This window comes from Folsomia candida, unplaced genomic scaffold, assembly GCF_002217175.1.
Source record: "Folsomia candida strain VU population unplaced genomic scaffold, ASM221717v1 Fcan01_Sc065, whole genome shotgun sequence".
Lineage (NCBI taxonomy): Eukaryota > Metazoa > Arthropoda > Collembola > Entomobryomorpha > Isotomidae > Folsomia > Folsomia candida.
This window is the reverse complement of record NW_019091257.1, coordinates 46,813-72,573: the sequence shown is the minus strand read 5'-3', so window position 1 is coordinate 72,573 and position 25,761 is coordinate 46,813. Positions and strand designations below refer to the sequence as shown.

The following is a 25,761-nucleotide window of genomic DNA, read 5'->3' as shown; positions in this document are numbered from 1 at the left end:
GTAATCCGATGTCAAATCACCGTCATGGAGGATTTGTAGGTCGCAATTTTTTTCAACGTGTTGCATAATCGTTTTTGGAATTGCGCAATCATTATTAGTAATATCGTTCAAAGAAAAACAAACTGGGTACAGTATTGCCGACACCAAGGAAAACGGAGTGGATACTTGATGCATCGTAGAGGTAGACTATTTTTAAAAACAATTCTGTTTTTATGGTTGTATTATATGGTCGAATTTTTGCCAAAGTTTATACCTTCATAAATTTTGGTTTGTTGAAGATCTTTATACTTCACAAGTAATAGTTAAACTTGTAGAGTCTTAAATTAATAAAGTTACCCTAGCCTCCTATAAAAGAAGTTTCTTCCAATTACAACTCGTAGGATAATAAAATATGAACTTCAAGGATACAAACAAATTTATTTTTGTTTTTGTTGGAGTGAGATGAAATTTTTATAACTAAATTGCGAATGAACCCTGCATTGCATTATCCTATACTTCTCGGCAAATTCCTTATAGAGTTTGACCGTTTTTACATAAATAAGACTGTTAGATTTATATTCAGGGTCTCCTAATAGCTAGGTAAAATTCGTGGTCGTTTTGTTTTCGTCGAAACAGGTGCACTTAGACGTCACAGGGTAAATGGGGAAAATTGTGAAAAATCGGGAAGAAATGGGAAAAATTGGTTTTTACCGTCCAAAATTGGGAAAATTTATTTCCCATGTATTTAGTTATGGAGAAAACTAACTTTCTTTAAAATCAATATTTCCGAAATCTGACTTCATATGTATTTGTGATCTCCATAAAATTCTGAGCATTTTGGTGTGTCATATGACCATTTTTTGCTCAAATAAATAAAAATTTTAATTTCCCCATGTGAATGCATGTTAATTTTAAAGATTATTCAATTTCAACGGTATTACCAACTTATTTTTTCAGAATTTCATGGAGAATACGAATATGAAGTTAGATTTTCGAAATATTAACTTTTGAAGAAGTTGTTTCAAGTCGCCCAAAACGGAATTTTTCCAACTTTTTCCCATTTTTTCCATTTCCTACTAATTTTAAGTGGGTGGTAAAAATTTCATTTTTCCCTTTTTTCCCAATGTCTGGTAAAAATTGGTTTATACCACTTGCAACACTGACAAAGACTTTAGATTTTGTTAGATTTTACTTGCAGTAAACAACTTCCAAAATACTTTAATAATAACCCACATATAGTTTGGGGTAGATACAACATTCTTAAATGAAGACTGAGGAATATAATTTCTCCAATGCTTTTGCAATAAGCATTGCCCAAGCTAGCGTCCCAATCGTCTTTGTAGCGTTTCTGTTATTTACGTAAGTGTATGGAAAAGAATTTGTAAAATTGTCCATTTTACGTAAACAGGAAATTAGATAATTGTTTGAGTTGAGAAATAATTTGGAAGTAAATTATAATTAATACGTAGGCATTCAGAATGTTGCCAAGCCCTAAACAGAACCGAAGCCAGTTCATTATCATGGAATATGTGTATCAAACATTATAAAAATTTGACAAGTTTTCCACATAACGATATTTTAGATATAATTGCAAAACTATATACAAAATTTGAAATTTAGGTAAAGACAGAATACAACGAAGTTTGTATTTAAGAAAGGTGCACGGCAAAAGGACGTTATGCAAGCTAATAGTCACGCAACAGGTTAGAGAAACATCCTGTATACACCAATTACTAAATATTTTATTAAATTGAGGAATTTGTTTAAGCACTATTTACTGGAGAACATGTCTAAAATATAATAGATGCGATAAAATTACTTAATTTGTTCTTATGTATAAACGATTTTATAAATTTTATGAATATATAAACTAGTTTAATAAACTAGTTTGTCATATAATAAAATAGTTTATACATAAGAACAAATTAAGTAATTTTATCGCATCTATTATGCTTATTTAAGACATGTTCTCCAGTAAATAGTGATTAAGCAAATTCCTCAATTTAATAAAATATAAGGTAGTTAGTAAATATATACAGGATATTTCTCTAAATTGTTGCGTGACTATTAACTTGTACTACAAGCCTTGTACATAGAATATCATAGAACACATTGTTGCCGTGCGCCCTTCTTAAATGCAAACTTCTTTGTATTTTGTCTTTACCTGGATTTCAAATTACAGATTGTGGTCCGTGGATGCTCCACTCCAGCCTTCATCCGTCGTGTCTCCGCCAGCACGGTGCCTACTCGTTTGAATGTCACAATTCTCCGATATGTAAATCGCTTATAATCTCTGCCATTCATTTGTCTTATCTGGGTTTTTCACTTCTTAGTAGTCAGGGCCGAATGGTGATCTGGGCTACCTTCCCAGAACAAGTGATGGTTTTCCTAACCGACCTCCATGGTAAGTTTTTTCCACTACTAAGTTTTTTCCTGTACTCCCCTGAATACTATCAAAATTATTTAAATTTATACATTAGACTCTGTACACATACGAGAATTGAAGATTAATATGCATTAAAGATACATGCAAACATGCAACTAATCAGAAGGGTATGTCAATCATTTTCAACATGGATTGCATTTCTCCGGATAACTTCCATTGTTCGTTATCAATTAATTTGAATTCACTCAGGAGATGGATAATTGAGCTCACCAATCAATCACGAGATGACATTGGGTCTCAAGAATTCTGAGAAATTCGGACTAATCAAGTGCACAAAGTGTAATTATGCAATCATTTTGATTGTCAAGCCATCATTAGCACATTTCCGTGAATTTTGGCACAGATAAAAGTCTGACCAAGCTCGTACGTCAATTGAGCGAGTCAAATATAAGCGAGGGTATAAATCGATACTGGATCATTCAAAATTTAATCGTTAAAAATGATGTTTCCAAGAGTAATTTCCAAATTATTTGGAGCATTGTTCATTTTTGGCCTAATAAATAACTCTGGTGCTCAGACGACAATTGCAGAATGCGAGGTAGATTTTGTCGGACTCCAGGTAAATAAATAGGTTGTCAAGATTATAATTTGAGAAGTTTTTTTACACAGTTTCTTTAAAATGATTAAAATCCAGATGGTGGACTGTCCCCCGTGGGAGGATGGCGCCCCGACCTATCCGTACAATTGTCGCAAATTCATTGTATGTACAAATGGGAATCCGATTGTTCCGTGCTGCCCTCCGTTTACAGTGTGGGATCAAAATTTACTTGTTTGTAATCATGAGAGCGTAACGCCGTGCGTCATCGTGACGACGACGGAATATGCGACGTGAGCTTTAAGGCAAATGTGGTCATTTATTGGAGTATTGATTACAAAAGGTTAAAACTTTGTTAAATTAAATTTTCTGTACATATTCATAGCGACTCGACAACCACACCCACGACCACACCTACGACGATCACGCCCACGACGACCACTCCCACGACGACCACACCCACGACGACCACTCCCACGACGACCACACCCACGACGACCACACCTACAACGACCAGGCAAACTACTACTCCGAGGCCAATCTACAACGTTACCCCACCCCCCGGCGGTGCGATCCTGGTACAATTATAAAACTGCTCAAATAATTTTGTCACTGATTACAGTACCTTCTCATTAATTCTCATTTATTTGTAGAGCTTGGAACTTTTGTTTCTCTTGCCGTGACTGATTGTATAGCCCAACCCTGCCCACTCTCCACCGGGCTTTCGTACCAAGTGTCGCCAGTATTTAATCCTAGTACGGATAACGACTTAACCTTCGCCCATACTTTTTTAATTTTGCAATTAATTAAAACAAAATACTTATTTATCCACAGCCAGTAGTACGAGCTCGCTGGAATATTGGTCAAATTTCCATCCTTCTGGAGGAGCACCGGTTGAAGCGATTGCCTGAATTTCGATCCCAGGGAATTTCACGGCTGGAAGGGAATATCGAATTCAACATGACATTTTAATTCCAACGACCATGCGAGGGGTAAGAAAATAATTGGGGGTTAAATTATGGTAGAGGTGGTTAGAGATGACAAAAAACGAGTAAGGAGAGATGCCTGCCAAAAATTATTCTTCACAGTGTCTCTCGTAATTTGTATCTATTCAGTGAGAACGGAATGCACAGGGACTGAAAAAATATACGCCATGATCATGATTTTTTTAACATTATATTTATCAGCAATTTTATATTTTATTTTATTTTATATATTTTATATTTCAGAAATCCGGTTTTATTGTGGTCGTTCTGCTCGATATGTTTAACAATGCGCGCCGTGACTTTATACATCGATGCTTTGACGTAGTAGTATCCAGTTAAAGGGGGGAGGGCAGCGATTGGGTCATAACATAAATAAAATATCTACAAAATGTAAAATTATGACACAAACTATTCATTTCGTGTTTATGAATAAAAGTAAAATTCATTTTTTTGATTTAAATTGACACGTGTATCCCACTGTTGTTGATGAATAACCACTCATCACACCGTGTTCCAGCTTATTCTGGTTTGGTTAGGTTTGTGTGGATTAGGTGACTCTAATTTTCACAGGAAGTCGATGCCATTAATCTGAATTGCAGGATTTAAAAAATCAGTATGGCTCACCCAATAACATATCCCGGGTCACTTTTTTCCTGATTTCATATCATATTATTTAATTTGCAGCAATCAGAGACCTATATTCCAAGGTTCTAGGGCAATATATTTAAATCGTTGGGGGTCACTCCATGGGGTACCTTCGGGTGAAAGTTTTTCCAAATTTAATTCACATCCCATGGTTAGAAGCAGTCAGATGCCTCTGTGCCAAATTTAAGCCTTCTATGGCGATATTTCAAAATCGGTTGAGGGTCTCCCTAAAAGGTACCTCTGGGTGAAAATTGTTCAAATTTCCTTTCATTTTCTTTCATCATCATCACATAGTGATATATGTGCCAAATTTCAAGTTTCCAGGATTGTATTTGAAAATCAGTGGAGGTTACCCAACAGGGTACCTCCAGGTGAAATTTTTCTAGATTTCACTTCATATTCTTTCATTCGAAACCATTAATGACCAAATTTAAGTTTTCTACGACCAATTTAAAATTTTGGTGATAATACCCCTACTTCTGTATGTATGACCCCCACCGGTCAACCGCTGGGCCGATTTGGCTAATCTTCGAACTTGGCTCGTAATTTCACCCCATAAAGATATGGTGAAAATTTCAACCCAATCGGATAAATTTAAAGAGTTATCGTTAGACGGCCAGACATGACGGTTTCATACCCCCTGCCTCAGTCTAAAAATAAATTAAACATTAAATTTAAAATTTAAATTATGAAAAAATTATAAAAAAATGAATAATCTAAACGCCAAAAAAAGTTGCAAAAACTGGGATCCGAGGAGATTCGAACTCGGATCCCTAGGGTTTAACCTCCTGCCCCTACACCACTCGACCACCACACCGACATATCATAGTTATAATTCTGCAATGAGCTAAGTGCCGTCTTTGCTTAATTTTACAATGAGCTAAGTGCAGCCATTTAACATTGAATTTACGTGCACTTAGCTCGTTGTAAAATGAAGCAAGGATGGCACTTAGCTTATTGTAGAATTAGAACGACGATATGTGACCTGTACTTATTTACCCTATTACTTCTGGCAGTACGCTGCTTTATAACTGGATAAAATCTTTAATTGGTCCATCACATTTTCAATAATTATTTTAGGTCAACATAGGTTTTACACGAAAAATAGATCTAATTGAATAGGTTAATTTGTGAAATTATGGTAATTTAAAAGTTTAAATTTTTATCAGACATCAGCTGTTTAAAAGTTTCAAAATTCAATTTGTAATAGAAAAACTGAGAGATTTCGAAATCTGAAGAAAAAGGAAATTAAGTTAGAGAATGTGAATGATGTAACTATTTTGACTTGTAATTTTTCGATTTGACTCATCGTTAAGGCGTAAACTTTGTGAGAGTTTTTCAGCACCCACGCTGAATGCATACTCTGCTTCGCCGGGCCACACTTGAGCATATTCACATATGCATTTTGAGACGGGGCCCCGCTTTCCGGCTATGCCTCACCTAAGAAAAATTAGACAAGTAAATACTCTTGTTTACCATTTACCTTATCTTTTCTTAAATTCAGCAATTTGTTGAAGCTCTGTTTACTGGAGAACATCTTTCAAATACAATAGATTCGATAAAATTACTTAATTGGTACTTATGTATAAACAATTTTACTATTTGATAATTTATGCTATTTATTAAACTAGTTTATGTATTCATAAAATTTATAAAATTTAAACATCTCTCGCGGGAAGCTCGAACCTGCACAAGCTCCTTTCTCCCTCCTCTCAATAATAAATTAAATTATTAAAAAAAACTATTTGTTTTCTGCCCCCCACTGCAGTTTTTTCACTGAAATATAGTGTGTGGTCGTGGCGAAACCACACACTTCAATTTAGCCCTGGGGGTGCGTCCTTGAACCATGCCCTCCCCCCAGTACGCAAGTGGCACATAAGTGACCTTCCGGTACTTATCTGAAGTGAAGGACCACCATTCGCACCACCACCTCACTATCCAGTTCTTTCACTTATACGGAGGATGAACGACAACACTGAAAACATCGTCCCTCCCCCCTCCCCCACCCCGATCCTGCCACCCTCAACGTCCACGACTCTCCGTCCACAACAAACTCGCAAAGGATCTCTCTTCTACCATATAAATATAAATGGCATTAGGAATAAATTTACTGAAATTTGTAATTTCTTACAGAGCAATACTCTCACTCTATTCGCATGTACAGAATCCAGACTTGATCCGCACAGTGTACCTCTCAATATGTTCTCAGTCCCAAACTATCATATGATCCGTGTGGATCGTGACAATAATATTAAAAAGTGTGGAGGTGGATTAATTGTTTACGTAAGTGAAATTTTTAAGTACGAAACAATTGATTGTCAGGTAAAATTTCCAAATTTAGTCGAGGTCTTACTTATTAAGGTGTATAGACAATTTATCAAACCAGTAATTGTAATAATTATTTACCGCAACCCAGAATCTTCCAAATCTAAGTTTCTTGAATCCTTTATTGAACTGCAAGTTTTCCTAAGTCAATTCGAGTACGAGAAGATTTTTATGGGTGATTTTAATTATAATCTGTTACACTATTTAAATAACTTTGATGTCGATACTCACAAGTTATACTTAATGTGCAAATCTTTCAACTTGTGGCAAATGATATCCGGTCCAACTTTTCAAGGTAAATCCTTATTAGACCATATATATGTAACAGACAAGCGAAATTATGTATCGGCAGGCCATTTCTCTTTCGGTGGTTCAGACCATGACCTTTGTTACATAGAAAGAAAATTAGGCAAAATTAAAGTTCCACCATTATATTGTTTAGTTAGATCGGTCAAGAATATTAAATGGACAGATTTTGGCAAACATGTTTTAGACTTCAATTTTAATTTAAGTAACAATGAGCTGTCTACAGACCGAGAGGTAATTAGATTTAACAATCACGTTATGAATAAACTAGATTCAATTACCCCTCTACGCCAAAGACTTCTAAAACGTAGGCGATGCCCATGGTTTAGTAATGAAATTAAATTGTTATGTAATAATCGAAATAAGCTTAGAGAGGACGCAAAAGTAAACGGCGATTGGAAACCTTATCGAATAGCAAGAAACAATGTAGCATACGAATTAGCCAAGTCAAAGAAAGAATATTTTAATGAGAAATTCCGTAAAAAACTAAAATCTGAAACTCTATGGGATACAATTGATGAATTGACTAATTTTAGAAAACAAAAATGTACTGATATTGTTTCTATTCTAGATAACAACAATACTCCTGTGACTGATAAAGTTCAAATTAACTATATTCTAGCAGATAAGTTGTTTATCAAGCCAGAAACTCCACCGGATCGCGACTCAACGCGTAACTTTATACGTACATATAATTTCGATAATGATAATAATGAAACTTTAACTGTAACTTCTGATGACATAGGTCAAATGATCTCAGAAACTAAAAACAAGAACAAGAATGATAATAAGTATGTACCTGTATGGATAATGAAGAAATGTACAAGTTCCTTCTGTATACAATTAGCTATTTTGTTTACACATTTACTAAATATTATATATGTACCAACACAGTTTCGGTCCTCAGTAGTTATTCCACTTTATAAAGGAAAAGGTGCACGTAATATTCCAAAAAGTTATCGACCTATTGTCCTGCTAAATTCTTACAGTAAAATTTTTGAGCGTTTTTTGTATCATAGAATGATTGACAGAATTGAATGTAACTTAATTAATGAACAGCATGCGTACAGACCTGATCGCTCCTGTCATTCGGCATTAGAACAGTTTACCACATGTATATAGTGAGTTAGATAAGAAAAACGGAATGGTTGGTGCTGTATACATAGATTTAAGAGACGCTTTCTCTAGCATATCACATGATAAATTAATTCGTAAATTAGTATGTAAATTTAAATTAAGTTACCAATTAGTTATGTTAGTTTTTAACAATTTAGCCAACAGAACTTTTAAATTTAAAAATGACGACACCTATTACTCCACATATACAGGAATAGGTCAAGGTTCAATACTCGGGTCACTTTGTTTCTCGGCTTTTTTAAACGATGTTAAAACTGTAGTCAAATTATTATTCCTTTGTTATGCTGACGATATTATTTTGTACATAGGATCTGACAACATTGACTACATTGTCGACGAATTAACGAAATGCTTATATGACCTTGCCAAGTGGTGTGATGCTAATGATTTAGTTATCAATTTGGATAAGACCAAATGTATGTATTTTCACAATGAGTGGATCCCAATCAAGAATACTGTTAGACCCTTAGTTCTTAATAATATTGAAATTGAACGCGTCTACTCTTTTAAATATCTCGGACTAATTTTAGACCCAAGTTTAAACTTTAAATTACATTACGACTATGTACTGACTAAAGTATGTCAACGCATAAAATTTCTACATGGCTTAAAACGTATGTTTAGTGAGCAGGCCATGCGCGTAATGGTAAACACGCAAGTACATTCTATAATAGACTACTGCATCGACATTTGGGCTGTGCAGAAGCCCACGTATTTAGATAAAATACAGAAAATTATCGATAATTTCTTGTTAAGTTATTACTTTCCTCGTTTAGCTAAAACCCGTGCGTACAAGCGCACCTCCTTAAAGAATCTCAGAGATAAAATCGACATCGATCAAGTCAGGAAAGATTGTAAATTATTAACGGTCCAACAAAGATGTACATATGTAACACTTAAATATGCTTATAAATTATATGTTAATGATGAATTGCAATTTTCAAATAGAACAGAGACTTATAAACGACCCAACATGTGTCCACCCACCCATAGAACTGAACTATATAAGCGATGTATCAAATATCGTAGGTACAAAATATGGAACAGTCTCCCTAAAGATTGGGATATAAAAGAAATGTCATATGGTCACTTTCAATCTTTAGCACGTATATTTGTAACCGAATAGATTATTAAATACTTGTTATCATATTATAAACAATAGTGAGTAGTAGAAATAATTATCTATTGTGTCTTGATCTGAAAAGCAGTGTAAACTGATGATTTGCGACACTTGAATAAACAACAGTATTCAGTATTCAGTATTCTATTGTATTTGAAAGATGTTCACCAGTAAATAGAGCTTGAACAAATTACTGAATTTGTAATTGGTAAGTACGGGATATTTCTCTAAACTTCGTGACCAGTGTTACAAGCATACCTGTTCAAAAACAATTCATTCGTTAAGAAATTCATTTATTCAAAATTCATTCATATTGATGTATTTAACATAGGGCCAAAAACGAATGAATAAAAAATCCACACATTCATTCCGAAATTGGGAGTTATTCATTCATTATTTATTTATTGAATAAATAATTCACTCAATCATTATTTATTTCGTACTTTTTGAATGAATGTGAACAGTTATGGCTAAAAGTGGTATTAACCACTTTTTGCCAGATAGTAGGAAAAAGTGGGAAAATCCACCAAAATCCGTGGGGAATTTAAAAAAGTGGGCAAAACGTAGTTCTTATGAAGATTGCACTAGATGGCGCGCCTGCATACCGCTAGGTGGCACTCCGTTTTGCCAATTGCCCAGTGGGAAAAAGTGGTGGTTTAAACCACTTTTCCCCTATGTCCTGGGAAAAAGTGTTTTGGTCGGAATATACAACACTGTTCGTGACTATTGGCTTGTACTTAGAATATCGCAGAATATATTTTTGCTGTGCGACCATCTTATTTAAATACAAACTTTTTTATATTTTCTTGTCTTCACCTGAATTTAAAAGTATAGTGTTTTTACAGAATATGCAAAACTTGTCAAATTTTTGTCCAATTTGCTTGATACACGTATTCGGTGCCATAAAGCACTGGCTTCTCGGTTCTATATAGATACAACATTATGGTCCATCCAGGAAAAATAGGCCCCTGGGAATTCGCATAACTAATAACATTGGAAATTGAAATTGGTGTAACTTTTGTAATTTATAACCGATTTTTAAAATTTAAAATGTTTTGGAAACCCTAGGTCATGGCCACTAACGTGCATATTCAAATCTTATCAATTTTGACCTAGCTGACCTAGAATCCAGGTCGCAAGGTCAAAAATTGACTAAAATTTATTATTTGCTAAGAATGCGAATTCTTTGTGAAATTCAAAATTTTGAAAATCTGAGGTGATCGCTGAAGATTCCACAGTTGACCAAACTGGTCAACAGGTCACACACCCAATGGGGGTGGTTGTGGGTGTGGCTTTCAGCGACGTTTTGAATATTTAAGTAACATATAACATGCGACACAAATATTTCTTCGGCGAAAAAAGGCGGTTCTGATGGTGACCTCGAACACTGAAAAACCACACCCCCAGGTGGGTGTGGTCTCCAGCGCTTTTGTTGTTATTTATGTAAACCATGTCAAGCGGCACAAATAATTTTTCGGCGAAAAAAGGCGGTTCCGGTGGGCATCTCGTAATTTGAAAAACCACACCCCCAAGTGGGTGTGGTCTCCAGCGCTTTGGTCATTATTATAGTAAACCCTGCCATGCGGCACAAATAATTTTTCGGCGAAAAAAGGCGATTACGATGGTGACCTCGAGCAATGAAAAGCGATAAGACCACACCCACTTGGGGGTGTGGCTTTTTGCGCTTTTGGCATCTTTCAAACAAACCGCTTCATGCGACACCAACAATTTTTCAGGAAAGAAAGGCGATCAAGATGGGCATCTTGTAATTTGAAAAGCCACACCCCCGGGTGGGTGTGGTTTTCAGCACTTTTGCTATTTTTCCCACAAATTATATAGTGTGACATAAAAAATTGTATTTCGGAAAACCGAGGCTCAATAGCGAAAACGAATAGCAAAAGTGCTGAAAACCACACCCACCTTGGGGTGTGGCTTTTCAAATTACAAGATGCCCATCTTGATCGCCTTTCTTTCCTGAAAAATTATTGGTGTCGCATGAAGCGGTTTGTTTGAAAGATGCCAAAAGCGCAAAAAGCCACACCCCCAAGTGGGTGTGGTCTTATCGCTTTTCATTGCTCGAGGTCACCATCGTAATCGCCTTTTTTCGCCGAAAAATTATTTGTGGCGCATGGCAGGGTTTACTATAATAATGACCAAAGCGCTGGAGACCACACCCACTTGGGGGTGTGGTTTTTCAAATTACGAGATGCCCACCGGAACCGCCTTTTTTCGCCGAAAAATTATTTGTGCCGCATGACATGGTTTACATAAATAACAACAAAAGCGCTGGAGACCACACCCACCTGGGGGTGTGGTTTTTCAGTGTTCGAGGTCACCATCAGAACCGCCTTTTTTCGCCGAAGAAATATTTGTGTCGCATGTTATATGTTACTTAAATATTCAAAACGTCGCTGAAAGCCACACCCACAACCACCCCCATTGGGTGTGTGACCTGTTGACCAGTTTGGTCAACTGTGGAATCTTCAGCGATCACCTCAGATTTTCAAAATTTTGAATTTCACAAAGAATTCGCATTCTTAGCAAATAATAAAATTTAGTCAATTTTTGACCTTGCGACCTGGATTCTAGGTCAGCTAGGTCAAAATTGATAAGATTTGAATATGCACGTTAGTGGCCATGACCTAGGGTTTCCAAAACATTCTAAATTTTAAAAATCGGTTATAAATTACAAAAGTTACACCAATTTCAATTTCCAATGTTATTAGTTATGGGAATTCCCAGGGGCCTATTTTTCCTGGATGGACCATAGGGTTTGGCAATATTCTAAATGCCTGTTAGATAGAATTATAATTTATCTCGCAATTATTTCTCAACTCAAACATTTATCTAATTTCCGGTGTACGTAAACTGTATTATTTGAATAAACTTCTTTACACATAAGAAACGATACAGAGACTGGGACGACGGCTTGTGTAACGCGCATTAGAAAAGCATTGGTGAAATTATATTCCTCAGTCTTTATTTAAGAATGTTGAAGATTCTACCGACACCAAACTATCTTTCGGTTCTTATTAAAGAATTTTTAAAAGGCGTTTACCTGCAAAGGAAATCTAACAAATGCTTCGGAACTTCGTTAATTTACGAGTTTACACGTTTAACTGTTACTTGTGAAATATTAAGATCTAACAAAACAAAATTTATGAAAACATTTTAGAGTTGCAGCATTAGTTTGCTAGGGGAACTTAGGATTGTTTAAAAATTTGTTTGCTCCCACGAGGCGTCATTTATCCACTACGTTGGTCTTGCTGTCGGCAATACTGAACCCAGTTTGTTTTTGTTTGAACGATATTACTAATACTGATTGGGGAATTCCAAAAAAAATTATGCAACACGTAGAAAATTGCGATTTACAAATCCTCCATGACGGCGATTTGACCACGGATTACTTTTCATTCTTACAAGATCTATATCTCGCGAGAACGATAATATTCATGCCGCAGTTTGAGAAAAGATTTACCGGTTTTATGAGGATTAAAGACATGCCATTCGTCATTGACGTTACGGTAACTCGACCTGCGGGAAATAAGATAAGTATTTGGCTAAGCAAGCTTCTATTTAGCAAAAATGCAGAAAGTCGTGACACACCCAAGTTTACAGTTTGGTTGAAGATATCTACCATATTTCATTACATTCATAAATTTAATGGACGTTGGAAATTTGTATCCTCGATAAAAAATACTTACCCAATAATTACAACCCAGTTTAGCTTGGAAGAAGCAGCAAGCTTTTTAGAAATCTATAGTCATAAACATTATTATGAAAGTCTGTTCATACTCCTCATCTCGGGACGAAGTGTAAAGATTTGTGTGAAAATGTTAGGGCTGATAATAATATTATGGAGAGCTATAATTGCAAATTAGCAGACGATGGTAAAATATTGGCAGGTTATGAGAGGTTTACCCCACTGCAGGAAATTTGGGTGGGGTCTTACAATACTTTAAACAGAAAGGAACGTGATTCTATCGAAATCAGAAATTTTCCTCAATCTTCGTTAAATCTATTTGATGGTAAGAACTACAAGTCCATCCCACTGTACATGGCAGCAATTTTGGTGGAAACAGGGAGAAATGCGACACTCATTTTTCAACGAAATTGGGACGATGATCCGCACGTGGAGGTAGAAACCAAGTTATATATTTACAATGAGGAAGGCATGCGCTGGGAATACACTTATTCTACGGGGTACAAATTTCTTAGTTGCTATGCTGATACCTATATAACGTTTGACTTCTACGTGACACCATTCCAACCGGCAGTGTGGGTTGGTTTGCTGGCCAGTCTGCTTTTGACTTTTATGGTTCTATCCTTCTACATATTTTGGAAGTATGAGAGGTCTGCGATTGCATTATTTTTGTCTTTCCTATCTTTATTTTTTGATGATTTCACATCAGTTCCAAAATATATAGCAAATAAGTTTTTTATCGTATCTTATTCAGCGCTTTGGGATTGGTTGCTGTTTTGTTGACGAATTGTTATACCGGAATAATGATAACAGAACTGAACGCACCGTTGAAACAATCACGGCCGGAATCGTTCCAAGACTTGATATGTCAAGATAGACATATTCTCAATAGCAGAGATTATAAAGATATTGCAAAATGGGCAAAAGATGCAAATTTAGATTTATATTGGGGAAAGTCGAATATTTGGTTACCAAATGCTTCGAATGTTTTTGCGTCAGATAACTGTTTTCGAATGCTTTCAACCCCGACTGAAACTGCATATGGGGCAACGTATGTCTGGTATACCCATTTAGTTGTCAAATATTTCATTGATATCAAAAAACTACTAAAGGATTTTGAGCTCAATAAGGAAACTAGTGCAAAAATTACCAAAGCCAGGCTATTTTACATCCTTCTTTTGAATCCAGCCCATAACTATCTTCCCAACAGTTTCAATTTCACAAAGAGAAAGCACACCACGACAGAACTACAAGATTTGGTGGAGCGAGATATTATAATTTGTAAGAAAAAAACTTTCCTGATAGGGACGCCGGAACTGATTGAGGGAGAAATGGATTTTCTTACTAAAAGTTACCCATCAAAGAAATTTTATTCTGGAAGCGACCTCCTGGAAGTGGAACGGTCTGGATGGACATTTCTTGGTGGAGGTAGGAGTCCAGTGTCTAGAAGCATATCTCCCGTTCATCAGAGATTTAAGGCTCGTGTTCACTCCGGGATTTATTCAAGATTGAGAAGGGAAATGGCAAGAAATATGTGGAAACAGAGAAGACCAGTGGCAAATGATACGTCTGACATTATTTCATCGATGGGTATGGATGGAAGACTTGTGACACTTTTTATTATCTGCGGTGCTCTATTCTTGGTAGCTTCGATAGTCTTTATGGGCGAAGTTCGTAATAATGCTTGGAACTGTGTGTATTTAATTTTTTATCGGACGTTCCATTCATTCCGTGGGAAAACTAATGTCATCCACATTTCTCGGAAAAATATGCAGAAGACAAGGAACTAAAAAATAATTTAAAAAATCATTACCGCACCCTACGTCTTTTGAAGTAAGAGATGATGGTAGGTCGAAAAAGAGGACGCTCCTCTTGCCATCATCATCATCATTGTCAACACAAGGGATATAAGCGGTGACGAGTGGCTCAACCCGGACAGCGTGGAGGCTGCTGTTACCCATTCCGCCAGGGTGTGGATAATCTAACCTTCGACAGAGTAGGCGTATTTTGATATTCCTTGGAACATGCATAGACTTTCCTCCTGTTCTTGTCAGCAAACACGGATTAGCACAAACATCCCCACTTCGCATTCTTCACCCCTGTCATTCTACACAATACCCTTTGCAGTATATTTTTATCTTATCTGCATTCTGCTTTCCACCCTCAGCCAACTCTGCATTCACTATTCGGTCATTCACCCACATTTGTTTTGCTAGTCTCAACTTTGAACTCAAAGCTGAATCTGGGACATCCGTTTTGTGACAAATTCTTATTTTATATATCATTCCTCGGTGAGCATAAATATGATTATTATGTATTTACTGACTATCAGTTAACTTTTATCAATAAAAAATTGAGGTTAAAATAATTATCATAATTCGATACTGGGAAACTTTTCTAAATTTCTTATAAAATATGTTATGCCATTTAGAATAATGCCAATACCTGAAAATGTGTGGGATTCATTTCTAGAATTATTCGAATGCTATGGGTATTGATTGCTGGAAAATTTGGAAGGAGAATTGCACAACGATTCTGTAGTTGGGCGACAAAGAGTGCAGACATATTTTCAGTATAAGTTTATATTTGTAATATTTTACCCCATTTTTGAGAACAGCAAAATTCATGAAAAACAGGTTTTTTTTAGCGAAACAGCAAAGTATCAAAAGAGCGGCTATTTTGCTATGGCGAACCCTGCAAATACATAAATTGTTTCGTGTTGGACACGCCTTATTCTACAGACTTACATTAAATATTCTTACACGCAGGATCAAACTAAACCAAACCAATAATTAAAACACGTTTACATTCATATGTAAATATCAGTTATTTTCTAAAAGCAAATCAATCCACTTACAAATATATAAGTCAGCTTACGGTTGTTTCAAACTGTTCTCATCGCAGATACAATTTTCATATGGTACCAATTTGCTTTAATGCATAGTGTGACCACCGTCGTAACTCAGTCTTTCGTTCGTCCTTTCCTGTTCGCCAAGCCAACAGGTTCGGGTATCCATTATCATTCCTTCTCGACTCTTTTGAATAGCTCAAGTGTGAAGGATTTGCTGGTCACAATCCATTTCCGCAGACACTGTAGGGCAGCTCATCCAAAACCAATAAATTTTGCAGTGTGGGGTTTATTACATCTTTTTGAAAGTAACTTTTTGGAATCGGTAAATAATAGACGGTCCTTCATAGGTTCGCTGTGGTGGGGAAGAATTTCTCTTTGGTATTCAATCCATCTGAGTATTGAGGTATACGTGTGTATTTTAGTAACCTCAGTATTAGATGTGAGAAATCCGGAGCCTTGGAATGAAATTTATTTTGTGATCGGGATAGTTATAAGTTGCCCATACGAACAAGCCATGGATTTGGGTATGTGCCATAGTTTTGAATAACATCGTTTTTATGCTCACTAACAATATAACAAACACCCAAAGTTGCAAAGGGTTAAGCATTTTTTTCAATACTTTATTTAAGAAAATATTAAACAATTCGACTTCGATATCAAATCTTTTGGATTTTCCTAATTTAAAAAAAGTACTTGAAGAATTTCCTCCTGATTCTTAGTGTACCTATTAAAGTAATACTTCTAAAACATTTTAGCAATTCAAAATTTAATCTTATCCCTTGCTAGAACATGCGATGCATACACATGATAAATAATTAATCGACAGTACTTAGCGATATGGAATGAAAGAAAACACTTAATTTAATTTCGCCTGAATTGCAAATTTAAAAAATGTCTGTCATTACATCTTATACGTTACTACTATTTTCCCTCATGAGGACTTCTTGCCAAGTTTGGAACGCAAATTCAGACGACGTAATCCCTAGTGATTTACTCCAACATGTAAAAAAATGTGACATCGTAATCCTACGTGACAAAATTTCCTCCAATTACTTTTCATTCTTGAAAGGAACTGACCTACCTTCCACAGTACTACTAATGTCAGCCTTTTACGATATAGGACATGGTTCTTTGGTTAGTATTACAGAAATCCCTTATGTAGTCAACGTCCTCAACAGCCGCCCAGGGCCAAACAAAATCGTCATCTGGGTATCAGCTTACCTACTTAGCGAGTCAGATAACCTTGTATATACACGGTGTACATCTCGTTCAAATACTGAATGTGTACCTAATTATATGGACTGGATAATTCTTTCTACTGTGACGCATTACACCCATCGCTGTAAACAATGTCATCACGTGTATGGTAGTGCTGGTTGGGAGTGGCTACGGTCTACAAAAAATTTATACTCGATAGTACTCTCGAAGTCGAATGTGGCGAAGACATTAGAGAAATTACAGCTCTCCTCAAATGTTGAATTTGAAAACTTTTTCATCGCGATTCTTCCTTCCAAAAAGACTTCACTTTTTCAGTTGTGCATAAAAAAAGGAGGTCAAGGAATGCGAACTAGAGATAATTATATCTGCAAAAATAAGGATAACTTTATGAAACAATATGAAACATTGGAGTCCGTTCCATCGACTTGGGTGGGACATTATGAAATCCAGTTTAAAAAGGAAAACCAAAATCTACCACCTCCTTCGGCAAATCCTTTTGATACAAAATTAGCCTTATCTATTCCAGTTTACATTGCCGTGATAATCGTCTCCAGCTCAAATGCTACATTTACCTTAACGGATAACTATCGTAAGACAGATATGTATATTGAGAAACCTGAGAACATTGTGGATCACGATGACGAACTTAGCGAATTGGTTTCTGCATCAGGCATGCAGTTCTTGAGCTGTTACACTGAACCATATATGAATTTTAACTTCTACTTAATGCCGTTTAAGCCTGAATTGTGGTGTTCTTTAATTTTTAGTGTAATCCTGAGTTGTCTAAGTATATCGTTATATTCGTGGAAAAGAAGGAACGGGTTCTCATTTTCTGTTTGGTTATCATTAATTTCCCAATTGTTTGATGACTTTGCACCATTACCAAGATTTATGAGGAATACCCAATTTGTTCGCCTAATATTTATAGCTTGGGGACCTGTAGCCGTTTTATTAACAAATTGTTACAGCGGACTGATGATATCTGAATTTAACGCACCTAATCGGAATAAAGGGCCACAGACTTTTGAAGATTTAATCTGTCGTAATGCTCAACTTCTTGATGGAGTTGTTGCAGATGGGTTCTCCAGATTTTTAAAGGATTCCGATTCTCCGATGAAATACATAAATTATTGGAGTTCACTAGGCAGTTTCTCTAACCATGGAAGTAGGGATTGCTTTAGTTTACTCTCACCTTTAATTGATGCGACATATCTTCGGTTCTTTTGGTCGAATTTTGCTGTCGAACAAGTCTTTTTCTAAGAAAATTGGGGATTACTATTTTCAGAAAAGATAATCTATCCCGGGTTTACTGGAGATGACCTGCTTTTGCTCCTTCTAATGAATCCAAGTCATGGCTTTGAACCGCTAGGATTTAATAGATCGAATTCAGAATATACTACCTCGGTAGTACAGACTTTAGTTGAGAAGGACATTGTCAATTGCAACAAAAAGAGTGCATTCGTTTCAACTTTAGTAGATGTCCAGCACGAGAAAGACTATCTCTCCAAGAAATATCCATCAAAAAACTTCCTATCTGGAAATACTCCAATTTTTAATGCACGTCAGGTGTGGACGTTTAAAGGAGGAGGCAGATATAAGGGCACGGGAAGTATTTCTCCCGTGCAGAGAAATCTTCAAGCTTTGGTCAGTTCAGGGATTTATTATAGATTAAAACATGAGACGAAAGTTCGCATGAATCTAAGGAGGGTTCCCGCTGAGAACGATACAGTTAGTAGTGTTTCTCAGCTGACTAAGCACAGAGGGATTGCGACCCTTTATATAATTTGTTCAGTAGTGTTATGTTTAGCATTTATTACTTTTCTAGTTGAGTGTCATAAGTACAAGTGGCATTTATGCATTATGTTATTTATACGTCAGCTCGTTATTAATGTTAAGTCATTTAGAATTGTCCGAAGATTAAAGCGACGCAAATATAATAAAACTGGGCTAGTCCAACTTCAAAAAACACATTGCAACATGAATACAAAAATCAGTCGGGAAAGCATTTTGATAAAACCACAGCCAATTCCGACAGTTACATGAAATTTGTCAATATGAAATTGTATATAGATTTTAGTAACATAGATCCTATAAGTGCAATTGTCTACTTAGTATACTTATCCTGTCCACAATCTGAAAACTCTTAAATTAAATAAAAAATTAAATAAATATATTATTTCTGAAAGTTGACCTGTGTAAGCTCAAAATCCAACATTACAATAGGCTCTATTATAGATATATTATTACATTTCCCATCATTTGATTTTCGTAAGTCTCATCTCGTTGTTTCATTTTGTATTTATTTCATCTCACTCAGTTTCCATATCCGTTCGTCATATCAGAAGAAATCATCTCTCCGGTAGAAACGTTTAAACATAGAAAAATATGTCGAACAAATACTGAAATTCTGAATATTTTCTAATATTCTGGCATTCTGGAATTTTAATATCGTGATATCGTAACCCCCAGATTCACGGCTAATGTTGCAACACTCAATTTAAGGTAAAGGGCATTGAACTTCGCTTACCACCAAGACCAAAATATGGTTGCAGCTTATGTCACGGGAAGGGCATGGCGTACCTTAGGCACGGCCATTCGAGTTGGAGCCACATTTCTAGGTAGAAAGTGAAAGGAATTCCTTTCCCTAAATTTGGTGCCAGTATGTTATAAACTGAAGAAAGAGCCCAGAAATGCATTGAAGGTATGTATTACGGACGGACAGAATGGTGCAGGTGAATTCATGTGGTGCCACAGGCACAAGATCGCCTAGTTTATAATACATACTAATAGAATACTAATAGGCACTGTAAATGTCTCAATAATTGCCATAAAGATTGGGTGTGATCATGCAAAGCATTTCACCGGAACCATACATACACCGGACAATAAGTGCGAGTTTTTTCCTATTCCCAAAAGAACAATATGCTATATTCCTTTATAATCACTGTATAGAAAAGTATAAAGACTTAAGATTTTGTTATATATCCCTTGCTAGGTAACACCTTTCCAAAATTAACTTATATATTTACACATATCTGTATGTTAGTTAGTTAGTCAGTCAGTCTATCTGTCTGTCTCTAACGCATCCCCTCAGTACATAATTAGCATAAAATTGCAGGGATAGGTGTATATTCGTTGCAGCAACGTCCTTCTCCAGACCAGGACATCAGCTACGAGGTCTATTCTGATACCGAGGTAGTCTTCTCATCTAGGGCTACTTCCTGGCCAGCATTGGACTAAGCTATTGGATCTACCCAGATATCTGGATAAGCAAATCTACTAGGACTACGTAAGCGCAAGATGTGGAGCCTTTATATACAGGGGGTAGAGGATAGCTTATAGAGGATTGAGGATAGAAGATAGAGCATGGAGAGAAGACGGCCGCGGGTAAAGGATGGACAACAAAGGGTAGAGAACAGAACTTATAAAGGACTGATCAATTATTTTGTCTGGTTATAAAAATCCTATCCAAGCATTAGAGGGAAGCTTGGCGAACAAGAAAAGCTGCCTTATTACAAATATATGTGGTGCAACTGGCACCACGAAATTACCTAGTTCTTTAATGGGGACAGACAGATAGTTTGGAGTAGAATCCTCAACATTGTTAAGTGAATCATGAGGAATATAATTTCTCCAATGCTTGTTTAGCATGCGTTGCACTAGCCGTCTTACAAGTCTTTGTTTCGTTTCTTTTACTTACGTAAATATGTGCAAAGAAATTTGTTCAAATAATCCAGTTTATGTAAACCAAAAATTAGATATTTTTTAAGCTACGAAATAATTGTATGGGAAACTATAATTTTATCTAATAAGCATTTAGAATGTTGCCAAACCCTATTGTTGTATCTAAAATAGAGCCGACAGGCCAGTGCATTTTAAGGTAATATGTATGTACGTGTACGTGTGTATGTATGTACGTGTATCAGGCATTATAAAAATTGGATAAGTTTTGCACATAACCATATTTTACATTTAATTGCAAAACACTATAATTTGAAATTCAGGCAGACAAAAAATATAAAAAATTTTGTATTTAAGACGGTCGTTATGCAAAAATATGTTCTAAAATATTCTTCAAGTTATATAATATTCAAGCAGCAGTTTAGAGAATTATCCTGTATATCCTGTAATTGGCTTATCTGTTGTAAAATTCTCTAATTTTTTTAAGCAATATTTACTGAAAAAAGGATTTAACTGAATAAATGCGATAAAAGTACTTAATTGGTAGTTATGCATAAACTATTCTCAAAATATTTTTCAAGCAAGTTAGTGCATAATTGACTGAAAAATTATTTAAAAAATATCAAAAATTGTCACACCATAAAATAGTTTATGCATAAGTACCAATTAAGTAATTTTATCTACTGCAGTTCAATAATATTTTCAGTAAATAATGCTTAAACTCCTTTGTTTGTTGTGTTTGCTCAATTTCAAATTATAGTGGTTTATCATAAAATGTAATAAGTACGTGTAAAATTTGTCAAATTTTATACTGCTTGATACACTTATTTCTCGTAAATGCACTGGCTTCTCGGTTCTATTTAGATAGAACGTTAGGGCTTGGCAATATTCTGAAATAATGGCAAGTTGTCTTGCCATTATTTCTCAAAAAATTATCTAATTATCGGTTTACATAAACTGGATTATTTTAACAAGTTTCTTTAAATATACTTACGTAAATAAAAGGAACGATACAAAGACAGGGAATGGGCAACGCTTATTACAAAAGCATTGAAGGAATTTAATTCCTCAGTGTTCATTTAAGAATGTTGAAGATTCTACTTACTTCTGACTAACTCCGGGAACACTGATTTTCGTCTCAATCCAAAAAAAACAGAGAAATAGTTTTGGGGACCATGAAAATTAATTTATTTGTGCCCCAGAAATGTTTACAGGGCACGATTAAGTTGTACCTTATTTGTAGCTTATGCACAAGTTGTAATTGTAAGAGACTCCTTTAGAAGGATGCTTGGGAACTTTATCAATTTACAATTTTATACGTTTAACTACTACTTGTAAATTATCTCCAACACAACAGAATTTTAAGAAAAATTTTATTTAAACGATGGCATTTTAAAGTTGCAGTAGTAGTTGATTAGGGGAACTTCGAAGTCTAAGCCTTGGCAAAAATTCGAATATATTATACATCGGTAAAGAGGTGGGGTTGCTTACCTGAAACATTGCAATTCAAATTTTTTGTAATTACCTATTTAAAGTTCTTAAGGCATTAATACCTTCAAAGTATGGCGTTCAAACCTTGATACATAATAATTATTACGGTTGTTGACCTAGACTATGTGAGCTCACTGTGGATGTGGAATGTGTGTAATGTGCCCTAACCCGTTTGTTTAAAGCATTGAAACTAATTTTCAAATTTGTTTTTATTAAGAATATTTACCTTCAAGATGTATCACGAATACCCTCCACTGGTCTGGCTGTCGGTAATCTTGTACCCAGTTTGTTTTTGTTTGAACGGTATTACTAATAATGATTGCGCTATTCCAAAAACCATTATGCAACACGTTGAAAATTCTGACTTACAAATCCTCCATGACGGCGATTTGACATCGGATTACGTTTCATTCTTGCAAGATCTATATCTCGCGAGAACGATAATATTTATGCCGCAGTTTGAGAAAAGGGTCGACAGTTTTAGAAGTATCATAGGCTTGTCATTCATCATTGACGTTTCGGTAACTCGACCGGCCGGAAATAAGATAAGTATTTGGTTAAGCAAACGTCTACTTGCCAAAAATTTACAAAGTCTTGACATACCCAAGTTTACCGCTTGGTTGATGGTGTCTACTACATTTCATTACACTAGTAAATTGACAGGAAGTTGGAAATATATATCCGCCATAAAAAATACTTACCCAATAATTATAACCAAGTTTAGCTTGGAGGAAGCAGCAAGCGTTTTAGAAATCTACAGTCACAACATTTATTATGAAAGTTTGTTCATACTCCTCATCTCAGGACGAGGTTTAAAAATTTGTGTGAAAAGGTTAGCGCTGCTACCTAATATTACGGAGAGTTATGATTGCAAATTAGCAGACGATGGTAAAATATTGGCCGATTATGAGAGGCTTACCCCGTTGCAGGAAACTTGGGTAGGGTCTTACAATACTTTCATCAGAGATAAACGTGATACTATCGAAATCAGAAATTTTCCTCACTCTTCGTTAAATCTGTTTGATGGTAAGATCTATAAGTCCATTCCAATGTACATGGCAGCAATTTTGGTGGAAACAGGGAGAAATGCGACGTTCATTTTGCAGCGAAATTGGGACGATGATTTCCATGTGGAGGTAGAAACCATGTTATATATTTATAATATGGAAGGCATGCGCTGGGAATTCACTTATTCTACCGGGTTACAATTTCTGAGTTGCTATACTGATTCCTATATAACGTTTGATTTCTACGTGACACCATTCCAACCGGCAGTGTGGCTTAGTTTGCTATCAAGCCTGCTTTTGACTTTTATGATTCTATCCTTCTACATGTTTTGGAAGCATAAGCGATCTCCGATTGGATTAATTTTGACTTTCTTATCTCTATTTTTTGATGACTTCACATCAGTTCCAAATTATATGGGGAATAAGTTTTTTTATCGAACCTTATTCAGCGCTGTGGGATTGGTTGCTGTTTTGTTGACGAATTGTTATACCGGAATAATGATAACAGAACTGAACGCACCGTTGCAACAATCACTGCCGGAAACGTTCCAAGATTTGATATGTCAAGATAGACATATTCTCAATAGCAGAGATTATAAAGATATTGCAAGATGGGCAAAAGATACAAATTTAGATTTATATTGGGGAAAGTCGAATATTTGGTTACCAAATGCTTCCAATACTTTTGCGTCAGATAGCTGTTTTACAATGCTTTCAACCCCGGCTCAAACTGTATTTGGCGTAACGTATGCCTGGTACACCCATTTAGTTATGAAATATATCATGGATATCAAAAAACTACTTACGGAATTTCAGCTCAATAAGGAAAGTCCAGCAATTAGCAATGACGGGCTACTTTACGTCCTTCTTCTGAATCCAGTCCATAACTTTTTTCCCAGCGGTTTCAATTTCACAAATAGAAAGCACACCATGAAAGAATTACGAGATTTGGTGGAACGAGATGTTACAATTTGTGAGAAAAAAACTGTCATGATAGGGAGGACTGAACTGATTGGCGGAGAGATGGATTTTCTCACCAAAAGTTACCCATCAAAGAAATTTTATTCTGGAAGCGACCTCTTGGGGAAGGAACGGTCTGGATGGGGATTTCTTGGTGGAGGTAGAAGTGCAGTATATAGAAGTATGTCTCCTGTCCATCAGAGATTTAAGGCCCTGGTTCATTCCGGGATTTATTCAAGATTAAAGAGGGAAATGGCAAGAAATATGTGGAAACAGAGAAGACCAGTAGCTAATAATACTGACAACATTATCTCATCGATGGGTATGGATGGAAGACTTGTGACACTTTTTATGATTTGCGGTGCTCTTTTTTCTGTTGCTTTGATTGTCCTTTTAGCTGAAGTTCGTAATTACGCTTGGAAATTTTTGTCTTTAAATGTTTATCTGAAGTTACATTCATGCTGTAGAAAACTAATTTTATTCACATTTCTCGGCGAAATATAGAAAAGAAAAGTGAATGCATCTATATTATAATTTCAAAAAACCCGTCCAGTAAACCTCATGTTATAACTTTCCGTAACATTCCAGCATTCTGATTGGCTGTCAGAATTTTCTGTACAATATAAGTTTATGGCTCTCGGTTCTGGTTCTGGTTCTCGGTTCTGGTTCTGGTTCTGGTTCTGGTTCGGGTTCTCCGTTCTGGTTCTGGTTCTGGTTCGGGTTCTCCGTTCTGGTTCTGGTTCGGATTCTGGTAACCATAGAAAATAACTTGGTAACCATGGAAAATATTTGTTAACCGCATAAAATAAGTTAGTAGCCATAGAAAATAACTTGGTAACCGAGGAATATAACTTGGTAACAATAGAAAATTGGTTGGAATTCACAGGAAAAGTATTTGGTTACATATTAAGTACAATGGGAGAGTCAAGGCAAATATGAAATTTCGCCCGTCTTTAAGACGGGCTTATCTGCTAGTAAATAATAAGTTAAAAAAGGTTTATGAGGTGAGAGGCGCATGTAAATAATAAAATGAGGATAAACTTAAAATCAATTTTTACAATATTTTCGACTCCTTTGCTTACATTTGTGAAGATTTTTATTTCATTTTTCCAATAACTTCTTGGAATCATTACTGCAGCCCAATTTTTTAATATATGTAATCACTTTTGTCATAAATATGCCCGGGCTGACTTTATTTAACGTGCAACGGTTTACTGGAATTATAATTTGAAAAATATTTATTGTTTCTGAATAATAATAGATATTAACAGTTAGCAGGAACTATTTAACTGATATTATTCGGTCATTCCTTTGTGATTTATCTGCTACCGAACATGTAATTAAAATTGATTCCAAAGTTTGCTGATTATA

General features: G+C 35.7%; 1 protein-coding gene across 1 annotated transcript; it reads left to right on the top strand.

Annotated features, from left to right (window-relative positions):
• Positions 1-2,864: 2,864 nt before the first annotated feature.
• LOC118433631 (salivary glue protein Sgs-3-like) lies at positions 2,865-3,643 on the top strand. The gene is made up of 4 exons (XM_035845780.1): positions 2,865-2,984; positions 3,060-3,253; positions 3,346-3,538; positions 3,614-3,643. Exons 1-4 carry the CDS (start codon positions 2,865-2,867, stop codon positions 3,641-3,643), a joined length of 537 nt encoding a protein of 178 aa, XP_035701673.1.
• Positions 3,644-25,761: the final 22,118 nt, after the last annotated feature.